Raw genomic sequence first — 16,215 nt, forward strand, 5'->3', positions numbered from 1 at the left:
GCTGCATTTGGCCGACTCCGCAGTTCTGTCTGGGAGCACAGAGGGCTTAGCCTACGGACCAAACTTAAGGTCTACCGTGCTGTTGTCCTACCCGCCCTGCCGTATGCCTGTGAGACCTGGACTGTATACAGCCGGCATGCTAAACAGCTTAACGCCTTCCACATGAGATCCCTCAGGAGGCTGCTCAACATCAGGTGGCAGGACAAGATCCCAGACACTGAGGTCCTCCACAGGGCTGAGATGCAGAGCATCTATGCCATCCTCAAGCGTTCCCAGCTGAGATGGGCTGGCCATGTCTGCCGCATGTCAGATGAACGCCTACCAAAAATGCTCCTGTACGGTGAACTGCACCATGGAAAGCGCTCATGCGGCGGACAGCGGAAATGCTTTAAGGACAGTCTCAAGGGCTGTGGTCTGGACCCAGAGACCTGGGAAGCTGATGCCCAACACCGTCCAAACTGGCGCTCTGCAGTCTGGCATGGTGTAGCAGACTTCGAGGAAAAACGCATCCATGAAGCCGAACAGAAGCACCAGCTCCGCAAGACCAGAGACAGTTCCTCCCTCTCAGCCCGCCATAACCTGCCCTCACTGCAGCCGCTCGTTCCGCGCAAGGATTGGCCTCATCAGCCATCTTTGCACACACAAATCAACGTGAAGTCACCTGGTCATCTTCGAAAACGAAGGACGAACATGATATCTCATAGTCATTCACATCGACGTCCCACTGGGGTGAGTTTTTCCTTGCCCGTGTGTGGGCTCTGTACCGAGGATGTCGTTGTGGCTTGTGCAGCCCTTTGAGACACTTGTGATTTAGGGCTATATAAATAAACATTGATTGATTGATATACACAATATATATATAATATATATAATACATATATAACACATATAAAAATATATTTTAAATATATATTATATATATAAATATATGAGAGAAAAAAATATATATTTTTTTTTTTTGAATGTATATATATATTATATATATACATTCAAAAAAATATATATACATATATATATTCACACTTTGCACTATTTTGTTACACTTTATTAATAAGCATTTCTTACATGTTCCTTCTGAATAACAGTCTATTGGAAAGCAGTCGACAAAATATATATATATATACATTAAAAAATAAATTTAAAAAAAAAATATATATATATAAATAAATAAATAATATATATAGATAATATATATATAAATATGTGCAGCTCTTGAGACAAGCGTGATTTAGGGCTATATAAATAAACATTGATTGATTGAGATATGTATACAATATATATACAAAACATATATATATATATATATATATATATATATATATATATATATATATATATGTATATATATATATATATATATTCACACTTTGCACTATTTTGTTACACTTTATTAATAAGCATTTCTTCCTTCTGAATAACAGTATGTTGGAAGCAGTCGACAAAATATATATATATATATACATTAAAAAAAAATATATATATATATATATATATATATATATATATATATATATATATATATATATATATATATATATATATATAAATAAATAACATATATAGTACATATATAATATATATATAAATATGTGCAGACCTTGAGACACTCGTGATTTAGGGCTATATAAATAAACATTGATTGATTGGTTGATTGATGTATGTATACAAAACATATATAATATATATATATATATATATAATATATATATATATATATATATATATATATATATATATATACATATATATAAAATAGCAAAAAATCTAAAATAATTTAGAAAAAAGTGAAATCTTCATAATAATAATAATATACATATATTTGTCTATTATTAACAGTAATAATATACTATATATGTATATCATTATTATTAATTTTTATATATAAGTATATAATTATGCATCTGAAAATGTCAGTTTTTTTCTCAATACTTTATGATTTTTTGATATATATATATATATATATATATATATATATATATATATATATATATATATATACATATATATATATATATATATACATACATATATACATATATATATATATATATACATATATATATACATATATATATATATATATATATATATATATATATACACATATATATATATATACATTATACATATATATATATATATATATATATATATATATATAAAATAGCAAAAAATCTAAAATAATTTAGAAAAAAGTGAAATCTTCATAATAATAATAATATACATATATTTGTATATTATTAACAGTAATAATATACTATATATGTATATCATTATTATTAATTTTTATACATAAGTATATTATTATGCATCTGAAAATGTCAGTTTTTTTCTCAATACTTTATGATTTTTTGCTATATATATATATATATATATATATATATATATATATATATATATATATATATATATATATATATATATATATATATATTAGAAAATTGTCAGTGAGATGGCGATGTCATGGAACATAAAGCAGGTAAAAAAAGAGAGTTGCGAGATGTAAATAATGAGAATGTGAGCTCACCATGTCTGCGGGGGTGCAGGACGTCATCTTCCCGCGGGTGTCCTGGCGACAACACCAACGTCCTGGCGACAACACCAACGTCCTTCCGGTCCTCACGTCCCGAAGAAGGTGAGCACAAATACGCCTCTTTTGTTTTCAACTGGAAGAAAAGTCCCAAGTCGCAGGTCCGCCACGCCGAGGCCGCCACACCGCGCTCGCTACTGGGCCGACACCGACATGTCCGCCGCTAGTCCGCAAGGTTCCGCTGGTTGTGGGCAAGGAACCATGAAGAAGGTTCTACACGGAGCAAGGAACCATGAAGAAGGTTCTACACGGAGCAAGGAACCATGAAGAAGGTTCTACACGGAGCAAGGAACCATGAAGAAGGTTCTAGAAGAAGGAGGCTACGCCATGCGGAACTAGAACACCACGCACATCCGGACTGCTGCGCCCAGCAGAGCGCGTCTATTCCCGGCTAGAAGGTGTAGTTTGGTGTGGTGTGGATGTGTCACCAGACGAAGGAGACGAAATAAAGGACTTGCGAGGCCGAAGCTGGCTCGCTCGTAGTCGTCACGGACCTTTGCGAACCTTCAGCTGTCATCCGCCGTCGCCATGGAACGACAACCCCCGCGACACTCACGACATCCGCCCGCGGATTTTCAAAATAAGACTCATAACATTCAGCCGAAACTCCCACAAACACAAACAAAAATGTTTTTACTCACGCCCGACGATTCGCGAGTCAAAACAAAATGTATTTATATGATCCGGTTAAAAACTGAAAATGAGAAATTAATTTCATTATGTGACTCGTAACTGGCATAACTATTATTATTATTATTATTATATATGCATTAAGAAAAGTGATGTATTTACAATTCATTGATGTTAATTGTGTACAAATTGAGAACAGGAAGTGAACATATGAAGTGGAAAGGGGGTAGGATTCAATTAAATTGAATTTCCGATATGTTGTAAAAATAAAAATAACAAAAGTCAAATATGGGATGTATTATATTGAAACTGTATACATGTTCGAAATAAACTTCAACCAACCTTATGTTGCATATTTTTGTATGACATTTCCAGTTTATTTTTCATATATATATATATATATATATATATATATATATATATATATATATATATATATATATATATATATATATATATATATATATATATATATATATATATATGTATTTGTGTTGTAGAATAATGGTTGGGAAATGACCAAAAAAAAAAATTTTATAATTTTTTTTTAATTTTTTTTAATTTTTTTGGCATGTATCTCATGCGCATGAGAAACTTTTTCTAAAGTTATAAAAATAAAAATTTTTATTTTTTTTTTATTTTTTTATTTTTTTTTTAGACATGTATCTCGTGTGCACGAGAAACTATGTCGTGGGCACGAGAAAACTTTCTCGTGCGAGAAACTTTTTATAAAGTTATAAAAATAAAAAAATGTCTAATTTTTTTTTATTTATTTTTTTTTAAACATGCATCTCGTGCGCACGAGAAACTTTTTATAAAGTAATAAAAATTAAAAAAAATTTAATTATTTTTTAAACATGTATCTCGTGCACACAAGAAACTTTTTATAAAGTTTTTTTAAAAAATTGTATTTTTTATTTTTTAGACATGTATCTCGTGCGCACGAGAAACTTTTTATAAAGTTATAAGAAAAAAAAAATCTTTTTTTTTTTTTTAGACATGTATCTCATGTGCACAAGATAGTTTCTCATGCGCACGAGATACATGTCTAAAAAAATAAAAACAATAAAAAAAAAATTTTTTCTTTTTTTTTTACATTGACATTGACATTGATTAAATGTTGTCAAAAAGCATGTTGTTTCAACGTTGTATTTGTGTTGTAGAATATTAGTTGTAAAAATGACCAAAATTCAATGGTCAAATCAACGTCAGAGCGCAACATTGATAAACGTCGTCAAAAAGCATGTTGTTTCAACGTTGGATTTGTGTTGTAGAATATTGGTTGTAAAATGGCCAAAATTCAATGGTAAAATCAACGGCAGAACCCGACATTGATTAAACGTCGTCAAAAAACATGTTGTTTCAACGTTGTATTTGTGTTGTAGAATAATGGTTGGGAAATGACCAAAAAAAAAATTTGTATAATTTTTATTTTTATTTTTTATTTTTTTAGACATGTATCTCGTGCGCACGAGAAACTTTTTCTAAAGTTATAAAAATAAAAAAATGTATAATTTTTTTTTATAATTTTTTTTTTTCGACATGTATCTCGTGCGCACGAGAAAACCTAGTCTTGCGAGAAACTTTTTCTAAAGTTATAAAAATAAAAAAATAAAAATGTCTAATTTTTTTTTTTTTTTTTTTTTTTTTTAGACATGTATCTCGTGCGCACGAGAAACTTTTTAGTTTAAAAAAATAATCCCATATAGTAAATATGTGCTTGTGTTACATTTATAATTGTCTTTTTTTCCTTTGGAATTCTGATTATTTAGTTAAAAAATATATATAAATAAAATCCAATATGTGCTTGTGTTACATTTATAATTGTCTTTTTTTCCTTTGGAATTCAGATTATTTAGTAAAAAAAAATAAAAATAAAAATGAAAAAAATCCCATATTGTGAATATGTGCTTGTGTTACATTTATAATTGTCTTTTTTTCCTTTGGAATTCTGATTATTTAGTAAAAAATAAAAATCCCAAATTTTGAATATGTGCTTGTGTTGCATTTATAGTTGTCTTTTTTTCCTTTGGAATTCAGATTATTTAGTAAAAATTTTTTAAATAAAATAAAATAAATCCTATATTGTGAATATGTGCTTGTGTTACATTTATAATTGTCTTTTTTTCCTTTGGAATTCTGATTATTTAGTAAAAATAAATAAATAAATAAAATCCCATATTGTGAATATGTGCTTGTGTTACATATATAATTGTCTTTTTTTCCTTTGTAATTCAGATTATTTAGTAAAAATAAATAAATACATACATAAAAAAAATCCCATATTGTGAATATGTGCTTGTGTTACACTTATAATTGCCTTTTTTCCTTTGGAATTCAGATTATTTAGTAAAAATAAATAAAAAAAATAAAAAAATCCCATATTGTGAATATGTGCTTGTGTTACATTCATAATTGTCTTTATTTCCTTTGGAATTCTGATTATTTAGTAAAAATAAATTTAAAAAAATTTAAAATCCCATATTATGAATATGTGCTGGTGTTACATTCATAATTGTCTTTATTTCCTTTGGAATTCTGATTATTTAGTAAAAATAAATAAAAAACATTAAAAAAATCCCATATTATGAAAATGTGCTGGTGTTACATTTATAATTGTCTTTTTTTCCTTTGGAATTCAGATTATTTAGTAAAAAAATAAATACATTTCAAAAATCCCATATTGTGAATACGTGCTTGTGTTACATTTATAATTGTCTTTTTTCCTTTGGAATTCAGATTATTTAGTAAAAATAAAGAAATACATACATTTAAAAAAAATCCCATATTGTGAACATGTGCTTGTGTTACATTTATAATTGCCTTTTTTTCCTTTGGAATTCAGATTATTTAGTAAAAATAAATAAATACAATCCCATATTGTGAATATGTGCTTGTGTTACATTTATAATTGTCTTTTTTTCTTTTGGAATTCAGATTATTTAGTAAAAAAAAAATTAAATCTTTTTTTTTTAAATCCCATATTGTGAATATGTGCTTGTGTTACATTTATAATTGTCTTTTTTTCCTTTGGAATTCTGATTATTTAGTAAAAAATAAAAATCCCAAATTTTGAATATGTGCTTGTGTTGCATTTATAGTTGTCTTTTTTTCCTTTGGAATTCAGATTATTTAGTAAAAAAAATTTAAATAAAATAAAATAAATCCTATATTGTGAATATGTGCTTGTGTTACATTTATAATTGTCTTTTTTTCCTTTGGAATTCAGATTATTTAGTAAAAATAAATAAATAAATAAAATCCCATATTGTGAATATGTGCTTGTGTTACATATATAATTGTCTTTTTTTCCTTTGTAATTCAGATTATTTAGTAAAAATAAATAAATACATACATTAAAAAAAATCCCATATTGTGAATATGTGCTTGTGTTACATTCATAATTGTCTTTATTTCCTTTGGAATTCTGATTATTTAGTAAAAATAAATAAAAAACATTAAAAAATCCCATATTATGAAAATGTGCTGGTGTTACATTTATAATTGTCTTTTTTTCCTTTGGAATTCAGATTATTTAGTAAAAAAATTAATACATTTCAAAAATCCCATATTGTGAATACGTGCTTGTGTTACATTTATAATTGTCTTTTTTCCTTTGGAATTCAGATTATTTAGTAAAAATAAAGAAATACATACATTTTAAAAAAATCCCATATTGTGAACATGTGCTTGTGTTACATTTATAATTGCCTTTTTTTCCTTTGGAATTCAGATTATTTAGTAAAAATAAATAAATACAATCCCATATTGTGAATATGTGCTTGTGTTACATTTATAATTGTCTTTTTTTCTTTTGGAATTCAGATTATTTAGTAAAAAAAAATTAAATCTTTTTTTTTTATATCCCATATTGTGAATATGTGCTTGTGTTACATTTATAATTGTCTTTTTTTCCTTTGGAATTCAGATTATTTAGTAAAAAAAAATAAAAATAAAAATGAAAAAAATCCCATATTGTGAATATGTGCTTGTGTTACATTTATAATTGTCTTTTTTTCCTTTGGAATTCTGATTATTTAGTAAAAAATAAAAATCCCAAATTTTGAATATGTGCTTGTGTTGCATTTATAGTTGTCTTTTTTTCCTTTGGAATTCAGATTATTTAGTAAAAAAAATTTAAATAAAATAAAATAAATCCTATATTGTGAATATGTGCTTGTGTTACATTTATAATTGTCTTTTTTTCCTTTGGAATTCTGATTATTTAGTAAAAATAAATAAATAAATAAAATCCCATATTGTGAATATGTGCTTGTGTTACATATATAATTGTCTTTTTTTCCTTTGTAATTCAGATTATTTAGTAAAAATAAATAAATACATACATAAAAAAAATCCCATATTGTGAATATGTGCTTGTGTTACACTTATAATTGCCTTTTTTCCTTTGGAATTCAGATTATTTAGTAAAAATAAATAAAAAAAATAAAAAAATCCCATATTGTGAATATGTGCTTGTGTTACATTCATAATTGTCTTTATTTCCTTTGGAATTCTGATTATTTAGTAAAAATAAATTTAAAAAAATTTAAAATCCCATATTATGAATATGTGCTGGTGTTACATTCATAATTGTCTTTATTTCCTTTGGAATTCTGATTATTTAGTAAAAATAAATAAAAAACATTAAAAAATCCCATATTATGAAAATGTGCTGGTGTTACATTTATAATTGTCTTTTTTTCCTTTGGAATTCAGATTATTTAGTAAAAAAATAAATACATTTAAAAAATCCCATATTGTGAATACGTGCTTGTGTTACATTTATAATTGTCTTTTTTCCTTTGGAATTCAGATTATTTAGTAAAAATAAAGAAATACATACATTTAAAAAAAATCCCATATTGTGAACATGTGCTTGTGTTACATTTATAATTGCCTTTTTTTCCTTTGGAATTCAGATTATTTAGTAAAAATAAATAAATACAATCCCATATTGTGAATATGTGCTTGTGTTACATTTATAATTGTCTTTTTTTCTTTTGGAATTCAGATTATTTAGTAAAAAAAAATTAAATCTTTTTTTTTTAAATCCCATATTGTGAATATGTGCTTGTGTTACATTTATAATTGTCTTTTTTTCCTTTGGAATTCTGATTATTTAGTAAAAAATAAAAATCCCAAATTTTGAATATGTGCTTGTGTTGCATTTATAGTTGTCTTTTTTTCCTTTGGAATTCAGATTATTTAGTAAAAAAAATTTAAATAAAATAAAATAAATCCTATATTGTGAATATGTGCTTGTGTTACATTTATAATTGTCTTTTTTTCCTTTGGAATTCAGATTATTTAGTAAAAATAAATAAATAAATAAAATCCCATATTGTGAATATGTGCTTGTGTTACATATATAATTGTCTTTTTTTCCTTTGTAATTCAGATTATTTAGTAAAAATAAATAAATACATACATAAAAAAAATCCCATATTGTGAATATGTGCTTGTGTTACACTTATAATTGCCTTTTTTCCTTTGGAATTCAGATTATTTAGTAAAAATAAATTAAAAAAAATAAAAAAATCCCATATTGTGAATATGTGCTTGTGTTACATTCATAATTGTCTTTATTTCCTTTGGAATTCTGATTATTTAGTAAAAATAAATAAAAAACATTAAAAAATCCCATATTATGAAAATGTGCTGGTGTTACATTTATAATTGTCTTTTTTTCCTTTGGAATTCAGATTATTTAGTAAAAAAATTAATACATTTCAAAAATCCCATATTGTGAATACGTGCTTGTGTTACATTTATAATTGTCTTTTTTCCTTTGGAATTCAGATTATTTAGTAAAAATAAAGAAATACATACATTTAAAAAAAATCCCATATTGTGAACATGTGCTTGTGTTACATTTATAATTGCCTTTTTTTCCTTTGGAATTCAGATTATTTAGTAAAAATAAATAAATACAATCCCATATTGTGAATATGTGCTTGTGTTACATTTATAATTGTCTTTTTTTCTTTTGGAATTCAGATTATTTAGTAAAAAAAAATTAAATCTTTTTTTTTTATATCCCATATTGTGAATATGTGCTTGTGTTACATTTATAATTGTCTTTTTTTCCTTTGGAATTCTGATTATTTAGTAAAAAATAAAAAATAAATACATTTTAAAAATCCCATATTGTGAATATGTGCTTGTGTTACATTTATAATTGTCTTTTTTTCCTTTAGAATTCAGATTATTAAGTAAAAAATAAATTACAAAAATAAATAAATACATTTAAAAAATCCCATATCGTGAATATGTGCTTGTGTTACATTTATAATGGTCTTTTTTTCCTTTGTAATTCAGATTATTTAGTACAAATTTAAAAAATCCCATATTGTGAATATGTGCTTGTGTTACATTTATAATTGCCTTTTTTTCCTTCGGAATTCAGATTATTTAGTAAAAATAAATAAATAAAATCCCATATTGTGAATATGTGCTTGTGTTACATTTATAATTGTCTTTTTTTCTTTTGGAATTCAGATTATTTAGTAAAAAAAAAATTAAATCATTTTTTAAAAAATCCCATATTGTGAATATGTGCTTGTGTTACATTTATAATTGTCTTTTTTTCCTTTGGAATTCTGATTATTTAGTAAAAAATAAAAAATAAATACATTTTAAAAATCCCATATTGTGAATATGTGCTTGTGTTACATTTATAATTGTCTTTTTTTCCTTTAGAATTCAGATTATTAAGTAAAAAATAAATTACAAAAATAAATAAATACATTTAAAAAATCCCATATCGTGAATATGTCCTTGTGTTACATTTATAATGGTCTTTTTTTCCTTTGTAATTCAGATTATTTTGTAAAAATAAAAAAAATCCCATATTGTGAATATGTGCTTGTGTTACATTTATATATATTTTTTTTCCTTTGGAATTCTGATTATTTAGTAAAAAAAATAAATAAATAAATAAAATCCCATATTGTGAATATGTGCTTGTGTTACATTTATAATTGTCTTTTTTTCTTTTGGAATTCAGATTATTTAGTAAAAAAAAATTAAATATTTTTTTAAAAAATCCCATATTGTGAATATGTGCTTGTGTTACACTTCTAATAGTCTTTTTTTCCTTTGGAATTCTGATTATTTAGTTAAAAAAAAATTAAGAAAATAAATAAAATCTCTTATTATGAATATGTGCTTTTGTAACATTTATAATTGTCTTTTTTTTCCTTTGGAATTCAGATTTTTAATTTAAAAAATACATTAATTAATAAATACAAATAAAAAAATCCCATATTGCTTTATTTTGAAGTCCAGCCTGCGCCACATCCTGGCATCCGTCTGCCAGCTTGACCGCGTATAGAAGATGGCTGCAGCGAACACGGTGCGAGGAGTGCGGGGTTGGAGGAGTGAAGTGTAAGGAGGAAGAAAAAGTGGGTGGGACACTTCCTGTTTATGGCAAATCACGTGACTATGGGAGGGGCGTGGCCGAGTCTTGCATGAATGACTCTGTGAGGGGAAGTTGAAGTACATTAGTGGGTTTTTCCCCAAATGAAACATTTATTTATTCCTCTCAAAAAGTAGAGCTGTGGACAATAAATGATGGAGAGTTCAAAGGTCACGTCACTTAACTCTTTCAACCCCAATTTTGACCTTTTGACGAGTCGGCAGTTGTCGTTACTAATCCGGCGACAACAGGTTTGTTATTGTCACGCTCACAGCTGCTGGCGGCGTGACGGAACATGAGAGACGTGGCGCAGCAGACACTATTTTCTCATCAAATAATCTCCATTAATAGACGCTGAGTGCACTGACAAATAATCTCCATTAATATCTGTGAGTGCACTGACAAATACTCTCCATTAATAGATGCTGAGTGCACTGACAAATTATCTCCATTAATAGATGCTGAGTGCACTGACAAATAATCTCCATTAATAGATGTGAGTGCACTGACAAATAATCTCCATTAATATCTGTGAGTGCACTGACAAATAATCTCCATTAATAGATGCTGAGTGCACTGACAAATAATCTCCATTAATAGATGCTGAGTGCACTGACAAATAATCTCCATTAATAGACGCTGAGTGCACTGACAAATAATCTCCATTAATATCTGTGAGTGCACTGACAAATACTCTCCATTAATAGATGCTGAGTGCACTGACAAATTATCTCCATTAATAGATGCTGAGTGCACTGACAAATAATCTCCATTAATAGATGTGAGTGCACTGACAAATAATCTCCATTAATATCTGTGAGTGCACTGACAAATAATCTCCATTAATAGATGCTGAGTGCACTGACAAATAATCTCCATTAATAGATGCTGAGTGCACTGACAAATAATCTCCATTAATAGATGTGAGTGCACTGACAAATAATCTCCATTAATATCTGTGAGTGCACTGACAAATAATCTCCATTAATAGATTTGAGTGCACTGACAAATCATCTCCATTAATATCTGTGAGTGCACTGACAAATAATCTCCATTAATAGATGCTGAGTGCACTGACAAATTATCTCCATTAATAGATGCTGAGTGCACTGACAAATAATCTCCATTAATAGATGTGAGTGCACTGACAAATAATCTCCATTAATATCTGTGAGTGCACTGACAAATAATCTCCATTAATAGATTTGAGTGCACTGACAAATCATCTCCATTAATAGATGCTGAGTGCACTGACAAATTATCTCCATTAATAGATGCTGAGTGCACTGACAAATAATCTCCATTAATAGATGTGAGTGCACTGACAAATTATCTCCATTAATAGATGTGAGTGCACTGACAAATAATGTCATGACTGTTTGCACAATGAGCAGGTTTAGGTGAAAAGGGGCGGAGCCTGGCCTGTTTCCAGCTGACCTAACTGAAACAATTGAGTTTAGTTTAGTTACCATGAATTTACCATGAATTGATTAACGTGGACTCCGACTTAAACAAGTTGAACAACTTATTGGGGTGTTACCATTTAGTGGTCAATTGTACGGAATATGTACTGTACTGTGCAATCTACTAATACACGTTTCAATCAAGTTTAGTTTATTTTATTTTATTTTATTTTATTTTATTTTATTTTATTTTATTTTATTTTATTTTATTTTCTCTATTTTTCTTTACTTTTCTTTTCCTTACTTTTCTTTTCCTTTCTTTTATTGTTTCATTTTCTTTTGATTTATTTTATTTTATTTTATTTTATTTTATTTTATTTTATTTTATTTTATTTTATTTTATTTTATTTTATTTTATTTTATTTTATTTTATTTTATTTTATTTCATTTTATTTCGTTTTCTTTCCTGTTTTTATTTTGTTTTCTTTTGTTTTCTTTTATTTGCTTTTGTTTACTTTTCTTTTTTCCTCTTATTTTGCTTTGTTTTCTTTTGTTTTCTTTCCTTTTATTTTATTTTATTTTTTCCTTTTATTGTGATTTCTTTTCTTTTCTTTTAGTTAATTTTATTTTAACTAATTTTATTTTATTCTCTTTTCTTTTCTTTTTATTTCTTTTCTTTTCTTTTCTTTCTTCCTTTTATTTTTGTTTTTTTTCTTTTCTTTTCTTTTCTTTTCTTTTCTTTTATTTACTTTTTTTTACTCTTCTTTTGCTTTGTTTTCTTTTCTTTTCTTGTTTCCTTTTCTTTTGCTTTGTCTTCTTTTATTTTTTCCCCTTTTTTTCTTTTCTTTTCTTTCATTTTCTTCTCTTTTATTTTCCTTTCTCATCTTTTCTTTTCTTTTCCTTTTTTTTATTTTCTTGTCTTGTCTTTTGTTTTCTTTTGTTTTCTTGTTTAATTTTATTTTGCTTAGTTTTCTTTTCTTTTCTTTTCTTTTCTTTTCTTTTCTTTTCTTTTCTTTTATTTTCTTTTCTTTTCTTTTCTTTTCTTTTCTTTTCTTTTCTTTTCTTTTCTTTTCTTTTCTTTTCTTTTCTCTTCTCTACACACAGTAGGAGGATACAATAGCTCACCGCTAACAGCAAGCTAGCGCTCCTCAATGTAAACAAATGGGTGGATCTACACATACATCCACTGTAACGATACCAGGTACAAGAGCTCTATCTAGTCGATACTACAATGATTACATGGATATTTTTTATTGTCATGAAATCTTTTGTCATTTTTTATTGTTTATAAAGTTAGCAAATCAGGATCCTGTAACTACTTGGTATCGGATCCATACCTAAATGTTTGGTATCATCCAAAACTCATGTAAAGTATCAAAGAAGATAAGAATAAGTGATTATTACATTTTAACAGAAGTGTAGATAGAACATGTTAAAACAGAAAATAAGCAGATATTAACAGTAAATGAACAAGTAGATTAATAATCCATTTTCTACTGCTTGTCCCTCATAATTTGGACAAAATAATTTGCAACCAGTTTGCTTACTAAAAGACAAATTGTCTAGTATGTGCACTATTTTATTTAAGGCCAGAATTGTTGTTTAATTGCAATAATAAACCTATGTTTAATGTATCATGAGAGTTGATGTTCAAATAAAGCCAATAATGACATTTTCTCGTGGTCCCCTTTATTTTGAAAAGCATGGATACTGGTACCAAAATGTTGCTATCGGAACTGTAAGCCACTTTGAGAACTTTTAGGGCCAGGCAAAGAAAATGTTTAGTGATGACATAAGAACAACTTTGGTGGATCTTCTCCTGTTGATGGCTGCAGGCGACATTATGTACAGTGTGTGTGTGTGTGTGTGTGTGTGTGTGTGTGTGTGTGTGTGTGTGTGTGTGTGTGTGTGTGTGTGTGTGTGTGTGTGTGTGTGTGTGTGTGTGTGTGTGTGTGTGTGTGTGTGTGTGTGTGTGTGTGTGTGTGTGTCCTACCTGTAAGACTTGTTGAGCGTGCACGTCACAGACTGCAGCTTGTTTTGTGTCGTGACAATGCAAGTCATCCAGAAAGTGTTGGAAAAACGCACAAAATGTGTCAGAGTTGACAACAGAAGACTATTAAAGCACAAATATACTTCCACAAAGTCATGACTATTTGTTACCGTTTATAAAGTGACCAAGTTTAGGGGAAAGGGGCGGAGCCTAGTCTGTTTCCAGCTGACCTAACATGAAACAATAAAGTTTAGTTTAGTTTAGTTTAGTTTAGTTTAGTTTAGTTTAGTTTAGTCTAGTTTCTGTGTTTTTGTTTTCTTTTTCCTTTTATTTTGCTTTGCTTTAATTTGACATACTTTGTGTTTTTGTATTTTATTGTATTTTTTATTTTTATTTTATTTTATTTTATTTTATTTTATTTATTTATTTATTTATTTATTTATTTTTATTTAATTAAATTTAACTTAATTTAGTTTAGTTTAGTTTAGTTTAGTTTTATGGTATTTAGTTTGGTTTTGTTTTGTTTTATTTTATTTTATTTTGTCTTATTTTGTGTTATTTGTTTTTCTTTTATTTAGTGTTTGTTTGTTTTTGTTTTTTGTTCTGTTTGTTTTTTGGGGGCTTTTGTCTTTTTTTTGTCTTTTGTTTTGTTTTATTTTATGTTATTTTGTTGTGTTTTGGGTTTTTTTTTTGTTTTGTCTTGTTGTATTTTATTTTACTTTGCCTTATTTGTTTTTGTTTCATTTTGTTTTTGTTTTGTTTTATTGTTGTTTTGTTTTAGTTTTTTTGGTTTTTGTTTTGTTTTAATTTATTTGAATTTATCGTATTTGTTTTTGTTTTGTTTTGTTTTGTTTTGTTTTGTTTTGTTTTTTTGTTTTTGTTTTCTTGTTTTGTTGTCTTTTGTTTTGTTTTGTTTTATGTTATTTTGTTGTGTTTTGTTGTTTTGTTTTGTCTTGTCTTGTTTTATTTTATTTTATTTTGTCTTATTTGTTTTTGTTTCATTTTGGGGTTTTTTTGTTTTCATTTATTTTATTTTATCGTATTTGTTTTTGTTTTGTTTTGTTTTGTTTTGTTTTTTGTTTTCTTGTTTTTTTGTTTTGTTGTCTTGTTTTGTTTTGTTATTTTGTTGTGTTTTGTTTTGTCTTGTCTTGTTTAATTTTATTTCATTTTGTCTTATTTGTTTTTGTTTCATTTTGTTTTTGTTTTGTTTTGTTTTGCTTTGCTTTGTTTTGTTTTTTGTTTCGTGTTGTTTTGGTTTGTTTTGTTTTCGTTTCGATTTGTTTCAATTCGTTACGATTTGATTTGCCTTGCTTTGTTGTTTTGTTTTGTATTTTCCATCTTCTTCCACCTATCCGAGGTGGGGTCGCGGGGGAAGCAGCCTAAGCAGGGAAGCCCAGACCTCCTTCTCCACAGCTTCTCCACCCAGCTCCTCCCAGGAGATCCAGAGGCGTTCCCGAGCCAGCTGAGAGACATAGTCTTCCCAGCGTGTCCTGGGTCTTCCTCGTGACCTCCTAGTCATCAGACGTGCCCAAAACACCTCCACAGGGAGGCGTTCGGGTGGCAGCCTGACCAGATGCCCGAACCACCTTATCTGGCTCCTCTCCAGGTGGAGGAGCATCGGCTTTACTTAGAGCTCGTCCTGATTGACACAACGTCTCACCCTATCTCTGAGGGAGAGTCCCACCACCGTACCAAAGAAACTCATTTCGGTCGCTTGTACCCGAGATCTTGTCCTTTTGGTCGAAACCCAAAACTCATGACCATAGGTGAGGATAGGAAGATCCACCGGTAAATTGAGATCTTTGCCTCAGGCTCAGCTCCCTCTTCTCCAGACCTGTCCAGAGTCCGCATCTCTGCCGACGACGCACTGATCCGTCTGTCGATCCCATTCGTGAACAAGAACTCATGAACACATGAACTCCTCCGCTTTGAGCGGAGTGTCATTCCACCCTTGTCCGGGCTAAAACCACAGACTCGGGACTCAGAGGTGCTGAATCTTCACACTCGGCTGCGAACCGATCCAGTGAGATTTGAAGATCAGCCACCAAAGCGGATCCCCTCAACGTCCTGACTGCGCCTCTAGAAATCCTGTCCATAAAAGTTTTGAACAAAACCACTGACAAAAGACAGCCCATGGCAAAGTCCAACCCTCACTGGTAACAGATCCGACTTACAATGCGGA

At 28.5% G+C, this 16,215-nt stretch overlaps 1 protein-coding gene across 1 annotated transcript in view; it reads right to left on the reverse strand.

Annotated features, from left to right (window-relative positions):
* The window catches only part of LOC133650114 (ubiquitin-like protein 3), a 34,283-nt gene extending 31,133 nt beyond the window's left edge, over nucleotides 1-3,150 (reverse strand). Inside the window, exon 1 of the mRNA XM_062046950.1 lies at nucleotides 2,528-3,150. Within this exon, the coding sequence (XP_061902934.1) occupies nucleotides 2,528-2,554 (27 nt within the window). The 5' untranslated portion in view covers nucleotides 2,555-3,150. The remainder of the gene's footprint in view (nucleotides 1-2,527) is intronic.
* Nucleotides 3,151-16,215: the final 13,065 nt, after the last annotated feature.

Source organism: Entelurus aequoreus, linkage group LG05 (genome assembly GCF_033978785.1).
Source record: "Entelurus aequoreus isolate RoL-2023_Sb linkage group LG05, RoL_Eaeq_v1.1, whole genome shotgun sequence".
In the NCBI taxonomy this organism is placed as follows: Eukaryota; Metazoa; Chordata; class Actinopteri; order Syngnathiformes; family Syngnathidae; genus Entelurus; species Entelurus aequoreus.